This window comes from Pseudorca crassidens, chromosome 3 (genome assembly GCF_039906515.1).
Source record: "Pseudorca crassidens isolate mPseCra1 chromosome 3, mPseCra1.hap1, whole genome shotgun sequence".
NCBI classification, from domain to species: Eukaryota; Metazoa; Chordata; class Mammalia; order Artiodactyla; family Delphinidae; genus Pseudorca; species Pseudorca crassidens.
Window position 1 is genome coordinate 112,012,239 of NC_090298.1, and position 24,038 is coordinate 112,036,276.

At 43.0% G+C, this 24,038-nt stretch overlaps 1 protein-coding gene and 1 long non-coding RNA gene across 3 annotated transcripts in view; one reads left to right on the forward strand and one right to left on the reverse strand.

The window, feature by feature from the left end:
* The first annotated feature begins 3,404 nt into the window (after positions 1–3,404).
* On the forward strand, positions 3,405–23,991 carry LOC137221681 (uncharacterized). Its single transcript, XR_010942111.1, has 4 exons — positions 3,405–3,605; positions 4,239–4,467; positions 6,217–6,293; positions 23,596–23,991. It is a non-coding gene; the product is annotated as an uncharacterized lncRNA (long non-coding RNA).
* The window catches only part of SAR1B (secretion associated Ras related GTPase 1B), a 31,283-nt gene continuing 16,278 nt past the window's right edge, over positions 9,034–24,038 (reverse strand). For both annotated transcript variants that reach the window (XM_067731783.1, XM_067731782.1), the window contains 4 exons: positions 17,182–17,247; positions 15,616–15,719; positions 14,433–14,564; positions 9,034–12,920 (listed from right to left, as the gene is read on the reverse strand). In XM_067731783.1, the coding sequence (XP_067587884.1) occupies positions 12,804–12,920; positions 14,433–14,564; positions 15,616–15,719; positions 17,182–17,247 (419 nt within the window). In that variant the 3' untranslated portion in view covers positions 9,034–12,803. The remainder of the gene's footprint in view (positions 12,921–14,432; positions 14,565–15,615; positions 15,720–17,181; positions 17,248–24,038) is intronic.

Below are 24,038 nucleotides of genomic sequence, written 5' to 3' on the forward strand. Positions count from 1 at the left end.
CTTTCATCCCCTGGAGTTCAGAGTGGATGAAGGAGCTTCGCAAAGCCACACCCCTGCTAAGAGGTGAAGTTCAGGGTTCAAGTCGGGACCCCTTGAGCCACCTACCTGGGGCAGTGGAAAGGTTTGGGAGGAAACTCAGGCCTCTGTCCCTAGATCAGGAAAGGCTTTTGCCCAGGCTTGTTTTTCACTCATTATTTCCTGAGTACTTACTCCGGACCAGGCTCTGTAAAGTACGGGGAATGTAGCCACCATCTATCTCTGCCCTGGGGGAGCTCACAGACCAGCAGGGACACAATGAGGGAACTGGGAGGTACTACGGAGGCCTGGGCTGATTGGACAGGGGTGCATTCAGGTTACTCTGAGGAAGCAACGCCGTTCGTCATGCATGCATTCATTCATTCACTTGACAGTTAGTCTACTGAGCATACGTCTCATTCTGCCAGTGTGCTGGGTCGCACACTGGATGGCACCAGGACCCTGCCCTCCCAGAGCTTCCAGACTCCCAGGCGTCGTAGACTTGAAGAATGACTAGTTGCTCGCCCAAGGGGAGCTGGCTGGGAGGAAGGGACCACAAGCGCTCTGGGCAGAGGGCTCGGCAAGCGCAAAGATGGATTAAGCTACGTGCAGAGGGGTTTTGAACCTCCTCTGAGAGCCCAAGGGGAGGCTGTGTGGAAAGGGGCTTGAATTGAGACTCAAGGAATCTAGCTTCTGGGGCCGCTGGCTTAGTTGTTAACCACAGAGAACTGCCCCATTTCCTCACTGATGCAGTAGAAGGTAAGTCCCCGAGGGCACCTCCAGATCCAAAGTTCTGTGATTCCCCCCGATGCAGAAAAGTGATGGAAAGAAACCTGGGGTGAGTGTATGTGCTTTGAATGCCTGTGGAGGGAGGTGTCCCTCACTGAGGGGCCATATCCCTGCTGCTGGGACCTGGGAACCCTGTCTGACAGAGCTGTGTGGGTTCTTTCAGGGCACTCAGCTGAGAGTGAGAAGGGCTCCCTCAGCATCCTCAACCGCAGTCAGCATGAGGTGCTGGTGGATCAGCCCCAGGGTTGAGGGGGCTCCTGCTCGGCCAGCCCCCCTAGCTGTGGTTTGGGGCTGTCAGCTCTCTGGGCCAGCTGCCCTGGGCTCGGCACCCCAGCCTCTCCCTCCTCCCAAATCCAGGCCCACCTGACCACAGTGCTCCAGAAGAGTGATGCAGGGGCTCCGTGGCCAGGCCTGCAGCTGCAAAGCTGTGGGGCAGGAGAGGTCAAGGTACCTGTGGGTCCAAAGCAGCAATGTGCAGTAGAAATAAAGTGTGAGCCACATATGTAATTCTAGCAGCCACATTTTTAACAAGTAAAAAGAAACAGGTAAAATGAATTTTCATAACGTATTTTATTTAATGCATTATATCCAAACTATGATCACTTGAACCTGTAATCAATATAAAATAATTACTAATGAGCCAATGGCACAGGAATCCGAGGGGAGGCCAGGTGTCCACTCCCGCCGTTTCGTTCATGCACACATGGATTCAGCACTCACGGGGCATCAGCTGCTGGGCCCTGAGGACTCTGGGATGACCACATGCCCCTCTGCAGAGACCAGGCCAGTGTGGGAGACAAACTTTAATCCGATAGTCCCAAAACCATGTGCAATGACACACAGACTGCGCGGCAGCGGGGAGGGACTCTCGTGCCCACCCTGAACTTGCCTTGTTCTTGTGAAACTCCTGCAGGGTAAGATCTGGGACGCCATCTGCTGCCCAGCCCTGATGCCGGATGATATGTGTTTTTTTGGCCACAATTTTTTTAAAAAAAGAATACTATATAGGAAAAAAAGAAAGTAACCCTGCTACATTTAATAATGTATGACTGCTTTGCTGCAACAACAAACACAATGTTAAGGAAAAAGAAGCCATTCTAAAACATTAAAAAGAAAAAAGAGGGGATTCCCTGGCGGTCTAGTGGTTAGGTCTTTGTGCTCTCACTGCCGGGGGGCCCGGCTACGATCCCGGGTTGGGGAACTATGATCTCGCAAGCTGTGCAGTGCGGCCAAAAAAATTTTGTTAATTAAAAAAAGTTTAATTTTAAAAATTAAAAACGAAAAGAGTTCACATTGGGCCTCTCTGCCTTTCCTAGAGCACCCATGACTCCCCTGGGCCCCCCAACTCAAACTAAAGTCTTCTTTTTACCCAACCCTCACAGTTTTTTGCACAGCACTGTAGGAAAATATGTCTGACCCAGGCTGAGGAAACCAGGGTTCTACTCTTCTCTCTGCCGTTGACTTGATGTACCTCAGTTTTCCCATCTGTAAAATGGGAGAAGAGGTTGGGGATACTGCTTTCTCTAGGTCCTGGGAGGAGGGTCCATGGTCAGAGGATGTGGTCAGTGAGGATCAGGTCAGAGTCTGCCGGGGCCCTTCATTTTACCTTAAGGCCAGCTAGGTGAGGTGGGGCTGGCTGGCAGAGGGGCTACATGAGCCTCCAGACTGAACTTGGACAGAGCAAGAGCAGGAAGACGCTGCAGGCTTTCACACAGTCAGAATGCCATCATGGGCCCCGATTCATCTGTCACCAGGTGAGGGGTCGGTAGGAGCATAGCATTAGCCGTAGATGTGATCACGAGGTGAGACACAAGGTCCGGTTGGGACGGTGACAGGGTTAAGCACTGAGCAGGGCCTGCAGGCACTGGAAGGAAGGTGAGGTGTCCATCCTCCAGGCTTGGGTATGGGGCCGAGGCCTCGCTGGCAGGGCTGGGGGGGGGCTCTGTGATTTGGGTGACAGCAATTGTAGGGTGGGCTTGTCCAGGTCTAGGGGTTTGGGTTCAGTGGGCAATTCCCCCTTATTCTCCCTCCATCCTCAGTTAACATTAGCCAACTGTGGCCGTTCAGGTCCAGAGAATTCATCCATGAACACACCACAAAGGAGAAAGTAACTAGAAATGGATTCCTGTGGGCCTTATGGTAATGGAGAATTAGGGACTGTGTTTTGGCCCTTTCTGGGCCTCAGTTTCCTCACCTGTCAAATGAGGATGAGAGTTCCTACTGGGCCCACCATGCCGGGTGGCTGAGAGTCACAAAGTGGGCATGGATGTGAAGGGAACAGAATGAGGAACCACTGACTGGGTGAGGGGAGGGGGAACAGCGGTTTAGGCAGAGGGCGCTCTAACGCTGGCAGACTGACCAGAGGCCAGGAGGCCAGAGGGATTTGTTTACTGAGTCCCGGAATCCTAGGGGCGAAGCCCCGCTGTTTACAAGCTCTCACGGGTCTTCCTACGCCCAAGCAGGACACCTGTGGTCTGGGGGCAGGGCAGGGACTGGCCACGTGCGGCCTGGGCGGGGCCGGCTAAGGGCGGGTTGTAAGCACCTGGTGTTCATCAGGGAAGCCACTCACGTGATGCCTGTGCCAGTCAGCTGCCTATGCCTGAGAAACACCCACCTTCCCAGCATTCCCGGTTCCTTGGTGGCCGTCCTGAAACCTTGTAACCGAGGAGGCCCGAGGTAGCCGAATTCCTCCTGTCCGGCACCCTCACCCTCTTTTGCAAAGAAGGAACGTTCCATTGCTGGGGACTGAATGTTGGGAGCAACACGAAACTCAAAAGAGCACCAGGGTTTGCAGAAGCCAAGTAAGAAAAGTGACTCAGCAAAATAAACCATCACCTGTGGATATTCTGAACTGCTATCTTGGGACGCTGGGTGATTGCCTGGTTCTGGCGACAGGTGCTTGGTATACAAAACTTTGTTTCCCACACGCCAGCTGTAATATTCACGCTCATCAGCTTACAGAAGGAAGCCTAGGAGGCTTGGGAAGGAGCTGCCGTGGACGGGCCTGATAGCTGCCTCGTCCAACGTAAGACTCCTAAATGGGTCCACGGCAAAGGGAGCAGTGTGCCCTGTAGGGACGTCAGGAACCAGAGGGGATGCTTAAATCTTAGGGACCCCTCTGCCCTCCAGGAGCACATCCTTCTGGTCAAGAAAGTGTATGGGACCAGTACCAACGTGCACCGTAAGTCCTGGGTCCTACCTGGCCCTCATCTGAGGAGCCGCATCTGGGTGATAGGACCTCAGTGTTTAGCGGGGTGGGGGGCGTGAAAGCACGTCTTCTCCACCACCTTCTCTAGGACAGCCTCTGAATTCTAGTGACAGAGAGCCTGTCACTTTATAAGCAACCCACTGCTAAGCCATCTGTATTAAATTAAAAAATGTCTTCCTTAAATTCAACTGTAATTGTCACTCTGAAACGATGTTTCTATTCACAGGTGGTTCTGAGCCCGGGAGCCACAGAGGTCAAGTCCAGTCCAGTGTTGCTGGGCAGCCCTTGGGCTGTGTGATGAGTTAGGACACCCTGCCCACCTGACTTTTCAAGTTCAGGACTTTTCTAGGGTATTAGAAGGCAGGGTACTCCCCTCATCTACTTCTATTACGCTTCTCCTGCTCGATGGATGGAACCACCAGATCCCCACACTGTGCAGGCAAAGCCAGTCCCAGGTAAGAGGTGCATGGAGAGGGGGGTCAGAGAGGGACAGATGTGGTCTCAGCTCCCCATTCCCAGCAGTACCCTCAGGGAGCCCCACTCCCTCAGCCCGATGTCTTGTAGGTTGTGTAGCTGTGTCAACAGCTCCAGCTCGTGTTTTACTTTGACCTCAAACATGTGTCTTCCCCGTTGTCAGCGCCACACATTCTGGTGCACATGCTCAGTGTGGCATTTTGGGGATACAGGTCTGTCCAGATGTTCTCAGCTTCAAATAGTGTATCCTGATCTGATGGCCCCATGAGCAGACTCCCCTGGTGGATCCCCGGCTCCTGCCTTGGGCTGGAAAACATGGTCATACGTCATAAAATGTTGGTTTCGGAATCAGTGTTAGAAGTAGCCTACTTATCATGACAGGTGAGAAGCAGGTTGAAAGATGAGAGGCATCAGCCCTGCTCTTCTGCCTCCTTCTCAGTTCAGGCCTCATGTTCTCATCTTTCCCTCCACTGACATTTCCATCTAAGATGCTCTCCACGCAGCACCTCTTCAGGCTCTGGGCTCTACCGGCCCCAAATCACAGCGTGCCCTTTTCTGCCGTGCCTCTGTCATCGCCGTGCTGTCTGCTCGCACTGTTCTCTCACCCCTTCTCCACCAACCAGTTTATACACCTTCAAGATTCAGCTCTGGTGCCCCTTTTCTAGAAACCTCGATGAGGTTTGGGGGCCTTTCCCTTTTGCCTTCCATGGTGCCTTGGGTAGATCTCTGCCCCTTTTTCATCATTCCATGCTAGTCCCCAGCAGGCAGGTGTTGAGGAAATTCCTGCTGACTGGCTGGTGGAAGGGCAGACAGAAAGTAAGGCCAAATGTCCCAACCTGAATCCAATACCAGCACAATACGTGCAAAGTCCCTGGTGATAACGGTTTTCCACACGTAAGGTTTTGTATATGCGAGAGAGAAAAAAAGAAAGAACCTGGTGAGCAGGGACCCCGCCTCCTACTTTGCCCAGCCCAGCCCTGCGCGTGGAGTGGTGGGCAAAGGCTGCCCACATACCAGGTAATCAGAAGGGTCAGGCACTGCTTCTCCAAAGACGCAAGGCAAATTGAGGCCCCAGAGAATCCGAGAGGGGTCCCCATGCCACCCGACTGCCAGAGGCCTGTGGATTCTGAACCTGGCCCCAAATAGAAGCTGAGGTGGAAAAAGACCCAGACTGTTCTCTAAATATCTTTGTGCCACTGCCATCTGCTGCAGTCGGGAAAGAAAGCAGCGTCGCGTGGTTTCCTTCCGGAGCTGTCAGAGCTGTGTCCCCATGCAGTAGAGCCCCTAGTTGTAAATGAGCTCTGGGGCCCAGAACAGGGCTGGAACTCTCCTGTTCTGCCCCTTACCCAGAGAGGGGCTCTTGGCCATTCAGGTCTCGAAAGTGAAGTCCCTAGAATGGAGGAACGTCAACATGCGTTTCTCCAGACTGCAATCAATCTGGCGTGGCTTCCCAACCAAGAGGTGGATCTAGAGAGCTCAACCCAAACCCAAGGGCCAGGAGAAAACCGTAAAAACGGTGCTGTAACTCGGTAATGTGTATAATCTCTAGTTTCTGAGATTTTGCTAATCCCGGATGAAATGAGACTACAATTCCACTGATGAGGGTCACATTCAGTTCCTTTCAGCTCAAGAAAGTAGTAAACCAAAATCTCCATTTTTGACCCCCAGGTGTTTCTCTGTCCCCCTGTACCTCACCTCCAATTATTTCTTCCCTTTGTTTATTTTACCAGCCATGAAAGGTGACACCTGTGAAGATTCTGACTGGAGGACTGTTACCCATTAACCCAGGCCCTTTCAATACAATCAGGTAAGAAAGCGCTTCAGTCTTCTTTTTGCAACATTACCAGCGTGTTCGTAGTGGCATAGTGCCATCACTGAAGTCATAGTGACTTTAATAAACATGTTAAATGGTTCACCATAGTGCCCCCAATCAAAATCCACATTCCAAAGTGAGGCTTCCTTTGTTTACTGAATAATGGCCAGAAAATTATTGTCTTGGTGTCTGATTTTAAATAAATTGAGTTAAGAGGCTTTGTAAACACAGGCTCTGACCTTTGTCAATTAACTGAATCCCCAGTTGAACCCTTTATAAGGGACGCAGCAGAAACAGGGCCTGTTCTAGGACCTTTGTTAATCATCAGGTTTCTAAGCTGTTGTTCTCACCTTTCAATTAGGAGGATGGTGGCCACCACCCAAAGGGCTTCTTTTACAGTTTCCTAGTTCCTCAATTCCCAAAAAGGTGTTTTTCACACTCTTTTGGGGGCTATGACATTGCATTACTTGTAGCTTTAGAACAAATATCAGATAGTCTAGTGGGATATAGCTAAATTCAAGAAAATGAGCTAAATAAACTGGACTTTATTTTCTTAGCATTTATCCCTTCAGTGCATTCACTACCTACCTATTAGTTTCAGTTCAACAAATAACTTGAGTCCATACTAAATCTCTATTTGATGGACCCAACTGTAATAGAATCATGATTGCTTATGTTAAGAGTTAGCATAAAGCTTGATGTCCTGCACACTGTTAGTGGGAAGGTTAAAGGGATGGCTGTAGAAAGGTTTTATATTTGGGTTTAAGTCTCAAAAGTAGCTTGATAACCCTTAACAAAATGATAAAATTTTTCATTCGAGTCACCTGAGGAGTTGAAAAAAGTCTGCATCCTGAGGGCAGCCTGGGCTTTGGGTGATTCTGGATTGCAGCCAAGGTTGAGAACCACCGACTACAGGTTACACTGACATAGGATTTACTAATAAATGAATTCTCAGGGGGAAAAAAAAAGATACATTTTTTCCTTCCCTGATTGGCCAATGACCATTTAGTGTTGCTAGTATTTAGTGTTATATTACTGTTTTTCCTAAATGAAAATCCACACACTTTGGCACAATATTTGGTGGGATTCTTTTTCTTGTGTGTTTTAAAGCCAGCTCCCCCCGCCCCCCCCCACCCCCGGACACACACACAGGAGATTCTGATGCATACTAAAGCTAGAGAACCTTGATGTAGATAAAACCAACCAGCTGCCTTATTTTTCACATTTCAATGGACTTGGCATTGTGTAAGTCCTACTACAGTGTGCCCATGAGTTGTTTTCAGTCTTACAAGGCAAATTAGGCCTCGGTACTTAATTTAAGCAAAGGTTCCTTGGAATCCGTGCACAAAGGGTACGTTCTATAATCTTAATAATTTCGAAGTCCAAGAAATTTCTAATAAGCACAATGAAAATTACAATTGGATGGTAAAAATGGGACTTGACACCAGAGTGTTTCAAAGACCAGGTAATCATTTTATTTTTCTATTCCTGACACTCAAATTCATAGGGGGTGAAAAGACAATAGAACATAATCAAAATAACACACAAACACAATTCAAGGACATTTAACCAACTATTATAGCTGTTCTTTGTAAAATATATAAAGGTAAACAAACATCTTTATATAAATTAATGCTTAACAATCTGTATACACTGTAAAACAATTGTTAAAATTCACACTAAGATGCTAGTGCAAGCAGTGGTGTACAAAAGTGCAAACAAGGTTAGTGATGAAAAACTTATCACCGACTTACCACTTCAACATACTCTGCATTCAGTCAAATACTGAAGGCCTCACCACGGAAAACACTTTGATCACTTTTAAAGTTATGTGACTACATTCACCCTGAGTGCTCTTGCCTCAGTATGGCAACTGATTATGAGTTCAGGTTAGGAGCAGCACCAGGGAATCCAGAAACCCATGTGAAGTTGGCCATTCTGATGTGAATCTTCATACTTGATAATGAAAACAATTTCAAGGACAGCTTGTATGTCAAAAACTGTAGAACTGTCACCTCCCTCGACCCTCAAATATTTAAAACTAAAATTAAATCTAATTCCCCCGCTTCATTTAAAATACATGCTGAAGAATTCATCCACTCCAGTGTGGCTTTTCCACAGAAAATAATTCTGCATGAAATCACTCAAAAGCCTTTCCCATTTCTGTCCTAAAATCTGTTGGGGTGGGGGCACTCCTGAAACAAAGTTTACTTTGGATAAATTTGCTTTACTGTGATTACTTTGGACTCTGTTTAAAAGTGTGGTCAGGGCTTCCCTGGTGGCGCAGCGGTTGAGAGTCTGCCTGCCGAGGCGGGGGACACGGGTTCGTGCCCCGGTCCGGGAAGATCCCACGTGCCGCAGAGCGGCTGGGCCCGTGAGCCATGGCCGCTGAGCCTGTGCCTCCGGAGCCTGTGCTCCGCAGCGGGAGAGGCCACAACAGTGAGAGGCCCGCGTACCACAAAAAAAAAAAAAAAGTGTGGTCAAAGCCCAGAACAATCAATCAGAGGTACTAAATATATTAGCTACTTAATGTTCCAAATTATGAGGACAAAAATTAGTTCAAAATTGCATCTTCAACAGACTCTGTAGACTCCGTTTATACTCAGGGATCTTTTTATCCAGGTGTGGGCTGCGGTATGTGAGGGGTAATGGTTCCAGGGTTGAAGAGTAGAAACATGGTTTTAACAAAATTCCAATCACTTTACAGAGGCACAGTCCCTATATTTTTAAGAGCTTGTTCTCTTTCTTTTCTTCTTCCTCTTTTTCTTTTTTTTTTTTTGGTTAAAAAGCACTAATTTGCATTTCAAAAGGACAATGATGGAAATGACCAGAAACATAAATATGGAGCTTTGAGAATTTAGTCCTTAATTGAAGATATACTGTTTTCTGAACTCTCAACTATTCATTACAAAAAAAATTTTAATGTTTATAGAAAATCTTTAATTCCCTATTAATTTTGCATCCAGAAGTTTATATTTGCTAATCTCTACTTTTTTCATGCTCTCTTGGAGACTTTTTGAAGCTTCACCAACTTTTACATACGTTTAAAATGATTCAAACAGGGACTTCCCTGGCAGTCTCCACGATTCCAATGCAGGGGACACGGCGATCCCTGGTCGGGGAACTAAGATCCCGCCTGCTGCATGGCACGGCCAGAAAAAAAAAAATCCAAACCATATACTCTAAATAAAATCAACACAAGATTTTCTGAGAGACTTCCTTTTATATTAGCTATTTTCAGTGTACTCTGGGTCAAAATTTATTTGGCAATAGAAGTCTTGCAAACTTCAGTCCTGTAAGTGACTAAGACTGAAATGCTACGTTGAGCCACATACCAAGTAGAGTTTCAGAAAATGTAAACCTGTCTCCTGAAACTCTCAAATCATGTCAACTAGAGGTATTCTGTTTTTAATGATGGAACTTGTGAAAATGCTGGGTTAATTAAATCATTTTGCAGAAGGCAAGAAACACTATTATCAAATATTACTCTATTTTAATGATTTACAAGTGACTTACATGCTGGAAAGCGCTACACAGAAGTGTGAGCCAGTTGAAAACTAAAGAAAAGAAATGTTCTGTGTATACATTGTAAACCACAGTAAATTTGTGTATGTACACAGGCACACAAAACTAAAATTTAGATCTATGCAGGCAGTATCTGAATTCATACTTCTTTGGCACTCAGAGATACTGGGTCAACTAAGCCAATGGTGAAGAATATTTTTTCATATGCTTTAGGAAATATCTGTGCCCCAATTTTTAAAAATGCTATAATCTTCAATCTAAAAATTCACCAAGATAAACTGGAATCCATCAATTTAAACAGTTACACAAAAGTATAATTAACAGCAGTCATTGAAACAGGTGTTGAGGTTGAGAAGCTCTTCTTTAAAAATACAAAAGCCAGCTGAGACCCTCTATTTTTAGTTTTGGACTTAAGATTTTAAAACATCTTTTGAACACTTCCTGATTTATATGGAATCCAATCTTAACTTGTATACAACAGTGTTAATTACATTTTCACACTCTACAGTGGGAGGAACAAAATTAACCTATGTCCCCAATACTACCATTTACCCAAAAACTACTCCGCAAATGTGCACAATTGCACAGGCACATACAGAGTATATGTTTTCCCCACGTGCTTTTACTGCTTCTTGGCATTCTCTTAACTTGCTTCTCCTGAAGGAAGCAGTGACTTAGTGTATATGCTCTGAGGAGCTCTCAGAACTAGATGGTATGCCCAATGGCTGGGGAACTCTGAGGCCCATCTCCCTGGAGCTGGCAGGAAAGTGCAGCTTCATTTCCAGAGGTTCAGGCCATAAGACTCTTACATCATTGGGAAAATATCCACAGTTTAGTGTGGTCCACAAAGTGACTTTGTTCCTTTGATCCCAGTGACAGACCTAGAATGAGAGCTCTGGAACAATATATTTTGTACCAGAAAGCAAATCCCCTCTAGAGAAACCACTAAGCTTTTTCCTTTATACCAATTTATAACACAAATAATTAACTTCTCAATTATCACAATAGATACTAGGAAATACTTGAAGAAAGGCATGTCCCTGTAAATACTGAAAAGATACCATCAACAAGAGGCAATTACTTTTAATAAGGCTTAGTTCTGTCTGGTCAAGACGTTAAAAATGAGTACTTTAAACATATCTGGCAGAATAAACCAAAGGCTGAAATGTCATTTGCTACTTTTCCCATGGTGCTACTGATGTTTCTAGGCAGGGAGAAAGCTTTTTATTTTCATTTAGAAGGAAGCTGAAAGTGAAATAGAATAGGTGAATTCCTAAAACCAAATGTCATGGTGAAATGACCTTGTTGGTTTAGCCAACTGGTAATTCCTTCCAGGCATATCCTTCAATCCTTATTTGCTTCATATATTACATTATTGATGACAGAAAGGACTACAGTAACTCTGATTTGGACAATAGCTAGAGAAAAACACTGATTCTGATATTAAAATTACTCTTGATGGAACTGGAGCAATCTATTCTCAATGGAATTGGTTAAATATACTATGAAACCTTGGTTTATGACCAAGAGAGGAAACCTTAAGCTTGACAGTCTTTAAAAATAAATATTTGGCACTTGTCTTTCAGCGAAGTATGGGAATCTCTGACATATGGAAAAAAAGAACTCAATTTCTTAGGAAATTAAAATGCTTTAAAAAGCTAACTAAAATCTTACTAGAAAGCCTGTCAATGAGGTTTGCAGACACTATCGCATGTCAAGAATTGCATCTAAAAACAAAAGCCTTTTGTGCTATAAAGTGAGAGCTAGCTGAGAATAAAAAAAAAGAAAATTAAATACATGGATTCATTTTCTTTCCACCAAGAAATAAAATACGCCAAAAATGCAAAAGAGCTGTAGGACAGGAGCAAAATCCCCAAATATCTCAGTGACAAATGAAGGAGAATAGGCTCTTTTTCCTCAGATGCACGCCTCCACGATGAGACTGTGCACAAGACCCTACTTGTCGTTTGCCCTGCAGAGTACCATTAAGTATAAAGAGACTGGGAAGTACCTCTAAATGTGGGGAGACTGGTGCCTGTCACTACTTTTGGTGAAGAGGCACAGAATACCAAACCAGTAAGATGGAGCACTTCAGAATGAGACAACTGGAATGGGCCTATCAAACCAAAAATTAACCTTGGGTTGTACCAGAAGATGTGCTTTTCTGCAGAAGGCCGATCCCACAGGGACTAGGACATGGACCCCATCAGCATTGGTAACGGTAGTGTTACAGATAAAAATACACATGATTCAGAGATAAATGTGGTATAAGGTACAACCAAACACAACTTGTCTCCTGGAAAATGCAAAAGCCTCTAGGAACTTAAGCATTATTCTAAATATTCTGAAGCAGTCTCCTTTCCCAGTAACTCCCTCATATAGATAATAGTAAACATACAAAATTTCAGAGCATACTAGCCAGATAAGACACATTAAAACGAAACATTTGCCCAATAAGGATGCCAAACATTAGGGTTTGCTTTATTGCATGACGTTTGCATAAGAAAAAATAATGAAAACTGTAAGGCATCATGCAGTCATCAATAAGCTAATTATTAACTGTTCACTTAAGATAGGTGGACACATAATCTAAAATTAAAAAACTAGTTCCAAAAAAGTACATAAAAAGTTTAACATGATGAACTTTTAAATATGGTTTACATTTGTAGTTTCATATTGTTAAAAAGTGCTTCAAAGGTAGTCTGGAAAGTTGCTCTTTAAAAATGGTGCTGGGGGTAATGTCAGATTATAAACTAAGTTCTAATTATTTTTATGGAATTAGAAAGCTACATTGTGATATTCAGCTTACTTGAATCAGTCTTCAATTCTGACTCAAATTAGGTTGATAAGATATTAATAATCTAAAAAACATCTGTTTTCTAACCAACAAAAGTCTATTGAATTCAAGTTATGCATGTCGAGTGATCAAATCTCTGAGTAGGCCTGAATGGTGAGACCCTGAACCGATGCGGGCTGGTGTTAATCAATGTACTGAGCCATCCAGCGGAAGCCTTCTCCATAACCTTGTCTTTTGAGCACACTACACATAAAAACTTCTAAGGGCCGGGCATTCAGTTCTTTCAGAGATACACTGCCCTAGAAGAGAAGATAGACATTATGTTGAATGACCCCTTAATGAAATAAAAGCTCCACTCCCCAGGAGAACTGCAGCTCGTACATCTTAGAACAAAGGGTGACTGTGATAAAGCCACGGCTGTTTGGCATCCAAGTACCCTCCCCTAAACACACAGGACGTCTCCTCTCACTCTACTGGAGGACAGGATGTCTGCTCAGTGGGACAGAGGTGAGCTTGTGAGGCACACAAGAATGAAAATAATCTGTGACTTAGAAAAAATTCAAGTTACCTGGGACAACTGGCTTCACTTATATTAAAAACAAACATTCTCTGAGTAGGTTTATGACTAAACAAGGCATTTCTTAAAATTAATGTGGAGCAGGGACTTCCCTGGCAGTCCAGTGGGTAAGACTCTGAGCTCCCAATGTGGGGGGGCGCCAGTTCGACCCCTAGTTGGGGAACTAGGATCCCACATGCAATGCAGCATGGCAAAAAAAAAAAAAAAAAATTAGTGTGCAGTTATTAAAAAGAAGAAACAGAAAATAGACCAAAGTCTACCATATCTAACATAAGAGTCTCCTTCCATAGGCTGCAATATTTCTCTACTCTGGGATTTTTTAATACTAAGGTCCTTCCCCAAAACAAATACCAGTAAAAATGAATGCAAAAATAATGTGTCTTAAAGCTTATTATAAATCATATGTTCAGAAAACCCCAACACTGCTATGGCCAAGTTTACATTTTATTTTTATCTGTGGTGAACTCTTAAACACTGAACTGAGGGCCTAAATACACTACTGGTATGCTTAAACATTCAAGTATATTATTTAGTGGCTAATTCTGAAAAATTATGACAAATAAAACTTTGAAAGCTTTCATTTAGTTTCTCATAAGCATAGGCTTTGACTTTTTTTTTTTTTTTGCGGTACGTGGGCCTCTCACTGTCGTGGCCTCTCCCGTTGCGGAGCACAGGCTCCAGACGCGCAGGCTCAGCGGCCATGGCTTACGGGCCCAGCCGCTCTGCGGCATGTGGGATCTTCCCGGACCAGGGCACGAACCTGTGTCCCCTGCATCGGCAGGCGGACTCTCAACCACTGCGCCACCAGGGAAGCCCGTAGGCTTTGACATTTTTGATATCACCAAGAAAAGGTTTCATTTCATTCAGTGGTAGAAAGAAAATAAATGAGGACATTAAAAAAAGACCCAAATGTATAAATGACAGTTTTTAAGAAAAAAATATGATAATGGGCTTATGAGGTAGGACAATAATAATTTAAAGACATCTGGTTAAAAAAAAAAAGACATCTGGTTATACACCTGAAACTAGTATAATGTTGTATGTCAACTATACCCCAATTAAAAAAAAAAAAAGCCAGACTGTACCAATTAAACCAATAAGAATGATTACTGTTAGGGGTAGTGTGGGAACACACTATTTCAGAAGATTAAAAAAAATAAAATAAAAAGATATTTGTACTACTGAATGAAATATTCACACTTGTCAAAATTTTTTTTTTTTTTTTTTTTTTTACCTTTCCTGTTGTCTGACCATATAAACCAAACATCTCTCGCAACCTCTCTTCACTGATGGCTTCAGGTCTGTCAATCTTATTTCCAAGAATCAGTATAGGCACATTAGCAACAGTTTCATCTGTCATTAGTGACTGAAAAACAAAACAAAACAAAATGAACGACAAGATGTTGATATGAAACCATCTAAAGGTTCACTGTGACAAGCTACCAAATGGGCATCAAGGACTCATTCTCTATCATACCCGTCAGTTTGGCTAACTTTCTTTGGCAAACTCTCCCTACATTTTAAAGTGAGCTCAACAAACCCAAAGCTCAATTCTTCTGCCTCCCTAAGTCTCCTTCTGTAAATGCTCACTCTGTGAATAGACCCAACACTTTGAAGCATGCAGACCTGGTTTCATTTCTAGTTCTGCTGCTTTTGAGTTGTGAGATCTTACACAAATAAGGCTCATTGAAGTTCAAAGAGAATTTGCAATAGTACCACCTACCTTATGGAGTTAATTTGAGAATTAAATGAGGTAATATGCACAGTGCCGGGCACAAAGTAGGAACTCAGGAATTCCCTGACCCTGTTTCAAGACCAGAGACTATCTGGACTTTTCCACATGAATAAGTACTTGTTTGCTTGCTCTAGGCAGAGGCATGGCCAGGTCAACCTTCCATCAAATCATGGACCTGCTTTCTCTGTGGACCCAGATCTAGCACTGACCTTGCCTACTGCTTCTGAGCCCCTTTATGAAGCATGTGACCTGGGAGACGGGAGAGGTGGTGGCTACACATGGCCCTGATCACTCCTGGGAGCGGTGACAAAGATAGCATGTTATGCCATTTCCAGGTTCTGGCTAACTCCTGAAGAAACCAGCATCCTAGGAGGACCAGGGGCTTCAGATCAAGCCACTACAGGAATGTAGCAGACATGAAATATACTACAAGGGCACACTCTGCACAGAGTGAGCCCAAGCCTTCAGGAAGGAAGTCTGCATTAGTACCTCCTCAATAGCTACAATTACTCCAAGCTACTCCCTCTACATTCTAAGTAGAATAATCTCAGAACTCCACAAATTGTCAGGAGTTACATCAGAGGCTGCAAAAAAGCCACACTCTGATACCTACATATCCAGCCTATCTCCTCAGGCTTACCAGAGTGATTCAACTATGTTTAGTTTTAATTATTTAACTTACATCAAGCTCTTCTTTTGATTCTAACAGCCTTTCATGGTCTGCACAATCCACCAGAAATACAATGCCATTGATAGCAGGCAGGTAGTTTTTCCACACTCTTCGAGCTAATAAAAACAATCAGGAGTTAGATTTTATTTGCTGGTCAAACCTAGCAGATAGTTTGAGGGAAGAGTCCAACAAGATATCAAGTGTAATTATCCCTTAGCTGCTGCTACTTCATTATATACTCAAGTCAGTCTTTCACCCAATATTGCCAAAATCTTTCCAGGTGACCAAAGAAGAAATAACAGGTTTTCCTTGATTGTGGGCAAGTCAAATACTTCACTCTGCCCCAATTTTCCTATGTTAGAAGAAGAATTAATATTTGCTACTAATGGACAAGGATGCACATTAAGTTCATTGGAGGGACCACTACTATTTCTTATATGCAGTATTCATTTTTTTGACATTCCTAGTTTATCAGTTTTTTGCCAGTGATAAATCTGGAGTCAGTGACAGAAGGAAATTAGTATCGGGTACAGACTTGTTAAGTTAAAATAATAAACTGTTCTACTCATAACAGAAATTAAAGTTTATGAAACCATTAGGGTAATTTTTGCCATGACATTCTCTTTAGAGGGGAAAACAGTTTTGGGGGTACCCTAGGGGAAGGTAACTTTATTTTCTGACTTCAGTTTTATAATATACCTTAAAATAATATAGAAATGAAGTCTCAAACTCCATTAGGTTCTAAATCTAATGATTATATTCCAGGAATTAGTTTATGTATATTTTAAACAATTGATATATGTCTCAAATGTGCTTTCACTAGCCACAGGCTTTGTAATATTCATTATTTATGAATTACCATGTGGTGGATACTGCTAAGTCCTTTTGGGGATATTAAAAAATAACTAGGATTTCAGTCCCATTAAGTTTAGTAGAGGAAATAAGACAGTCGTTCCACACTTGCAGATATGTATACAAACGCACTAATTGCTACGTAAGTATAGTTGAGAGCACTCCCAGCTGGGAGTGGCTTCTCAGGGGAGGCAGCGGGACTTACACTGGGCCCTGAAGGTGGGTTACCTATGTGCAGATGGGGATGGCATAAGCACAGAGGTGGGAGAACACCAAGATGGTTTGGTTTGGTTGGAGTAAAGAGAATGGGAAAGGGTATAGTGGGAAATAAAGACTCAAAAAGTAAAGTGCGATCAGATCATAGAGATCCTGAGTGCCAGGGCAGTGAGTTTGGCCTTTATTTTATAGGTAATGAGTTAGCCACTGAAGGTTTTTCATACAGAGCAATGACATATTCATAACATGATTACGACAGTAAGCGAAAGGGGGACTGGAGCAGGGAAAGAATGGAGGCTAAATTTTACTCATATGCTTTACCACCAAAAGCAATTCAGACTTAAATTGGAGTACCATGAAAATCATCCTTTGCATTTAAAGCGTTTATCTAGGGGTAATAACTCCTAAATTTTAAGTCTACTCTGGCTTTCTTTGAATAGAATGAGGTTTCATGCACTGGAACATAATGGTCACATTTTTATTAAATAAAACAAAGCAATAGAATCTCACCTTGAACGTGTCCACCCAGATCAAAAGTTGTAAATGTCATGCCAGCAATGGTTAGTTCTTCTGACGCTAAATAATAATACAAACTATTTTAACAACATGAAGATTAGACATCCATTCCTGATATATATTGCCACTTAAAGTTTGATTTACTTTAATTGCAAATAAGGTCAAATCAAAAAGCAATTCTCTGTTGTAACTACTATATTCCCTTTCATATTGCCAATATAATGCACGTAAATGGTAATATTCATTTCTAGTATTCACTACCCACCACAAATCCAACACTTACTTATTTTTCCTTCTATCTCCTGCTGAAATTGACAATTATTTACTGTGAATTCAAGTGACTGCTCCAACCTAATAATTTTTCCTGTAATTCATCTTAAATGATAAAGGTGAAATAACAGTATTCTCTCATGGCTGTCATATTTCACAGGTGACAGTCTTTAATGACAAACACAATTATAATAAAAAATTTGGCTATCATTTCTTCAAATATTTTTTCTGCTCCCTTCCTTCCCCTTCTGGGACTTCAATGATGGGTTTGCTAGACTACTTAATATTGTCCCACAAGTTACTGAGGCTCCGTTGATTTTTTTTTTCAGTCATTTTTCTCTGTGTTTCTTTTAGTTTCTATTGCATTGACTTAAGTTCACTGGTCTTTCCTTCTGCAGTATTGGCACTAATTTGCTATTAATCCTTGGGACTTCCCTGGTGGTCCAGTGGTTAAGATCTGTGTTCCACTGCAGGGGTGCGGGTTCAACCCCTGGTCGGGGAACTAAGATTCCACATGCCGTGCAGTGTGGGACACCCTCCACCCCACAAAAAAAATTGCTATTAATCCTATCTAGTGAAAATTTCATTTCAGATATTTTATTTTTCTTTTCTATAAGTCCCATTTGGTTCTGTCTTATATCTGCCATTTCTCTCCTCATTATGTTCATGTTCCCCTTAAATCCTTTTTTTTTTTTTTTTTTTTGCGGTATGCGGGCCTCTCACTGCCGTGGCCTCTCCCGCCGCGGAGCACAGGCTCCGGGCGCGCAGGCTCAGGGGCCATGGCTCACAGGCCCAGCCGCTCTGCGGCATGTGGGATCCTCCTGGACCAGGGCACGAACCCGTGTTCCCTGCATCGGCAGGTGGACTCCCAACCACTGCGCCACCAGGGAAGCCCTCCCTTAAATCCTTAAGCATATTCATAACAGCTATTTCAATGTCCTTATTTGCTAATTCCATCATCTTTTTTACTTCTGCCATCATCTTTGTTACAATCTGTTTTTACTGATTAATTTTTCTCCTGGTTATGGATCATACTTTCCTGCTTCTTTGCATGTCTAATAATTTATTGAATGTTGGATTTTAAAAAAATTAATTAATTTTGGGCTGCACTGGTTCCTCCCTGCTGCGCGCAGGCTTTCTCTAGTTGTGGCGAGCAGGGGCTACTCTTCCTTGCAGTGCGCGGGCTTCTCATTGCGGTGGCTTCTCTTGTCGCGGAGCACGGGCTCTAGGCACATGGGCTTCAGTAGTTGTGGTGCACTCACGGGCTTAGTTGCTCCGCGGCATGTGGAATCTTCCCGGAGCAGGGATCGAATCCATGTCTCCGGCATTGGCAGGCGGATTCTTAACCACTGTGCCACCAGGGAAGTCCCTGGATGTTGAATTTTGTTGTATCCTTTTCAAGAAAGTTGGACTTTGGGAATTCCCTGGTGGTCCAGTGGTTAGGACTCAGCGCTCTCACTGCAGGGACCCTGGTCAGGAACTAAGATCCTGCAAGCCACAGGCCGAAAAAAAAAAAAAGAAAAGAAAGTTGGACTTTGTTCTGGCAGGCAGTTAAATTGCTTGCAGATCAGTTTTTTTTTTTTTTTTTGTGGTACGTGGGCCTCTCACTGTTGTGGCCTCTCCCGTTGCGGAGCACAGGCTCCGGACGCGCAGGCTCAGCGGCCATGGCTCACGGGCCTAGCTGCCCTGCGGCATGCGGGATCCTCCTGGACCGGGGCACGAACCCGTGTCCCCTGCATCAACAGGCGGACTCCCAACCACTGCGCCCCCAGGGCAGCCCTGCAGATCGGTTTTTAAGTTTTGTAGGGCAGACCTAAGTAGCCTTTACTTTGGAGCTACTTTAGCCCCATTACTAAGATATGATCCTTTGGAGTATTCAACAATGTCTCTCCTTTTTGGCTGGTGCGAACTTGGATTCCCGGCCCCATGTGAGCTCTGGGAATTATTTGGCTAACAACTCCACTATAACTGTTCTTCCAGAAATTATTCTTTGACTGGCCATGTGTATTTCACTCTATGTATGCACAGATTGGTAATCAGCCATGAAAATATCTGGAGTTCTGGGATTTACCTGGTGGTCCAGTGGTTAAGGCTCCATGCTTCTACTGCAGGGGGCCCATGTTTGATCCCTGGTCAGGGAACTAGATCCCGAATGCATGCCACAACTAAGAGTTCGCATGCCACAACTAACACCCGGCGCAGCCTAAATAAATATATATATTTTTTTAATTTCTGGAGTTCCTTCTCTGCAGAGCTCCTTCCTCTGTGGTAATCTGCCCAGCAAATTCTAGTCACCTCAGCCTCCCCAAATTCTGGTCTCTGTCTCCTCAACTCAGTAAGACTACTAGGTTGTTTGGGTTTCCTCTCCCTACACCATGATCTGAAAATTACCTCCTGTGATAAAACTTGAATAGAGAAGCATTTGTTTTTCTTCTCTCAGGAATCATAGCCCTGTGCTATGTTGTAATAGATATTTTTGTCCAGTTTTCTAGTCATTTACAGTGGGATGGTAATTCCAGACTCTGTTATTCCCTCATGGCCAAAAGCAGAAGACCCCCTACAATTACAATGAAAGGTTCAGTATAATTGTTAACTATTCAATATAACTATGAGACCCCAGAGTAGTTTATCTTGCTAAAAAATTCTGTATGAAGACTGCCAACTGAATGAATAAGTAATACAATTTGTGTTCAAAGCATGATCCTTTCCATAAGGAAAAGAAAATGCTTGGATGTGGTTGGCAAACTACCCTATGGTTACAATCCCCAGTACACTCCGTGCTTTCTAAAAGAAGTCCCAATTTGATTAAGATACAGAATACTGTTAACATCCCCGCAAGTTCCCTCTTGCCCCTTCCCAGTCTACACCTCCACTCCCAGAAGCAAGCACTGATCTGAATTCTATCACCACAGGTTTGTTTTGCCTGTTTTAGAATTTTATATAAATGGTATCATATAGTATATAAATTTTGTGACCAGCCTCTTCCATGCAATATAATATGCGTCATATGTATCAGCAGTTTATTCCTCTTTCTTGTTGAGTAGAATCCCATTGTTTATCCATTCTATTTTTGAAGGACATCTGAGCTGTTTCCAGTTTGGGGCTACTACAGATAAATAAAACTGGTATAATAAACATTCTTGTATGAGAATTTTGGTGAACACATGTTTTTCATTTCTCCTAGATAAATACCTAGCAATAGAACTGCCAGATCATAGGGTAGATATATGTTACCTTTTTCACATATGCTTTTTCTTTTTAAATTTTTATTGGAGTATAGTTGATTTGCAATGTTATGTTAGTTTCAGGTGTACAGCAAAGTGAATCAGTTATACATATATACCCATTCTTTTTCAGATTCTTTTTTTTAAGATTTTTTAAAGATTTATTTATTTATTTAAAAGATTTATTGTTTATTAATTTATTTTGGCTGTGCCAGGTCTTAGTTGCAGCACATGGGATCTTCGTTACCGCATGTGGGATCTTTAGTTGTGGCATGCAGGATCATTTGTTGCGGTATGCAGACTTCTTAGTTGTGGCATGTGGGATCTAGTTCCCTGACCAGGGATCGAACCCGGGCCCCCTGCACTGGGAACATGGAATCTTACCCACTGGACCACTAGGGAAGTTCCTATTTATTTACTTATTTTGGTTGAGCTGGGTCTTAGTTGAGGCACATGTGACCTTCGTTGCCATGTGCGGGATCTTTAGTTCTGGCATGCGGAATCTTTCACTGCGGCATTTGAACTCTTAGTTGCGGCAGGCATATGGGATCTAGTTCCCTGAACAGGGATTGAACCCGGGCCTCCTGTGTTGGGAGCAAGGCATCTTAGCTACTGGACCACCAGGGAAGTCCCCAAATTCTTTTCCCATATAGGTTATTACAGGATATTGAGTAGAGTTCCCTGTTAGTTATCTATTTTTTAAAATTTCTTTTTAAAAAATTAATTTATTTTTATTTTTGGCTGCATTGGGTCTTCATTGCTGCACGCGGGCTTTCTTTAGTTGCGGTGATTGGGGACTACTCTTCGTTGCGGTGCATGGGCTTCTCTTGTTGCAGAGCACAGGCTCTAGGCACGTGGGCTTCAGTAATTGTGGCACGCGGGCTCAGTAGCTGTGGCTTGCAGGCTCTAGAGCACAGGCTCAGTAGTTGTGGCTCATGGGCTTAGCTGCTACGCGGCATGTGGGATCTTCCCGGACAAAAGCTCGAACCTGTGTCCCCTGCATTGGCAGGCAGATTCTTTTTGTTTTTTTTGAATTTTATTTTATTTATTTTTTTATACAGCAGGTTCTTATTCGTTTTCCATTTTATACACATCAGTGTATACATGTCAATCCCAATCTCCCAATTCATCACACCTCCCCACCCCCCGGCCGCCACTTCCCCACCTTGGTATCCATACGTTTGTCCTCTACATCTGTGTCTTTATATCTGCCCTGCAAACTGGTTCATCTGTACCATTCTTCTAGGTTCCACATATATGCGTTAATGTACAATATTTATTTTTCTCTTTCTTACTTACTTCACTCTGTATGACAGTCTCTAGATCCATCCACGCCTCTACAAATGACCCAATTTCGTTCCTTTTTATGGCTAAGTAATATTCCATTGTATTTATGTACCACATCTTCTTTATCCATTCGTCTGTCGATGGGCATTTAGGTTGCTTCCATGACCTGGCTATTGTAAATAGTGCTGCAATGAAGATTGGGGTGCATGTGTCTTTTTGAATTATGGTTTTCTCTGGGTATATGCCCAGTAGTGGGACTGCTGTGTCATATGCTAATTCTATTTTTAGTTTTTTAAGGAACCTCCATACTGTTCTCCATAGTGGCTGTATCAATTTACATTCCCACCAACAGTGCAAGAAGGTTCCCTTTTCTCCACACCCTCTCCAGCATTTGTTGTTTGTAGATTTTCTGGTGATGCCCGTTCTAACTGGTGTGAGGTGATACCTCACTGTAGTTTTGATTTGCATTTCTCTAATAATTAGTGATGTTGAGCAGCTTTTCATGTGCTTCTTGGCCATCTGTATGTCTTCTTTGGAGAAATGTCTATGTAGGTCTTCTGTCCATTTTTTGATTGGGTTGCTTGTTTTTTTAATATTGAGCTGGCAGGGGGATTCTTAACCGCTGTGCCACCAGGGAAGTCCATAGTTATCTATTTTATATATAGTAGTGTGTATATGTTAATCCCAGTCTCCTAATTTATCACTTCCCCCCACGTTTCCCCTTTGGTAACCATAAGTTTGATTGCAAGATCTGTGAGTCTGTTTCTGATTTGTAAATAAGTTCATTTGTATCATTTTAAAATTAGATAGATTCCACATATAAGTGATATCATATATTTGTCTTTGTCTGACTTTACTTCACTTAGTAGGATAATCTCTAGGTCCATCCATGCTCCTGCAAATGGCATTATTTTGTTCTTTTTTATGGCTAAGTAATATTCCACTGTATATATGTACCACATCTTCTTTATCCATTCCTCTATCGATGGACATTTAAATTGCTTCCATGTCTTGGCTATTGTAAATAGTGCTGCAGTGAACATTCAGGTTCATGTATCTTTTTGGATTATGGTTTTCTCTGGATATATGCCCAGGAGTGGGATTGCTGGATCATACAGTAGTTCTATATTTAGTTTTTTAAGAAACCTCCATACTGTCCTCCATAGTGGCTGTACCAATTTACATTCCCACCAACAGTGCAAGAGGGTTCCCTTTTCTCCAGACCCTCTCCAGCTCTTATTGTTTGTAGATATTTGATGATGGCTATTCTGACCAGTGTGAGGTGGATATGTCATTGTAGTTTTGACTTGCATTTCTCAAATAATTAGTAATGTTGAACATCTTTTCTTGGGCTTTTTGACCATCTGTCTGTCTTCTTTGGAGAAATGTCTATTTAGATCTTCTGCCAATTTTTTGATTGGGTTGTTTGTTTTTATGATATTGAGTGGCATGAGCTGTTTATATATTCTGGAGATTAATCCCTTGTTGGTCTCTTCATTTGCAAATACTTTCTCCCATTCTGTGGGTTGTCTTTTTGTTTTGTTTATGGTTTCCTTTGCTGTGCAAAAGCTTTTACACTTAATTAGGTCCCATTTGTTTATTTTTGTTTTTATTTTCATTACTCTAGGAGGTGAATCAAAAAAGATATTGTGGGACTTCCCTCGTGGTGCAGTGGTTAAGAATCTGCCTGCCAATGCAGGGGACATGGGTTTGAGCCCTGGTCCGGGAAGATCCCACATGCTGCGGAGCAACTAAGCCCATGAGCCACAACTACTGAGTCTGAGCTCTAGAGCCCGCAAGCCACAGCTACTGAGCCCGTGAGCCACAACTACTGAAGCCTGCACACCCTAGAGCCTGTGCTCTGCAACAAGAGAAGCCACTGCAATGAGAAGCCCATGCACTGCAAATAAAGAGTAGCTCCCACTCGCCACAACTAGAGAAAGCCTGCGCGTAGCAACAAAGACCCAACACAGCCAAAAATAAATAAATTAATTAATTAAAAAAAAGTTATTGCTGAGATTTATGTCAGAGTGTTCTGCCTATGTTTTCCTCTAAGAGTTTTATAGTATC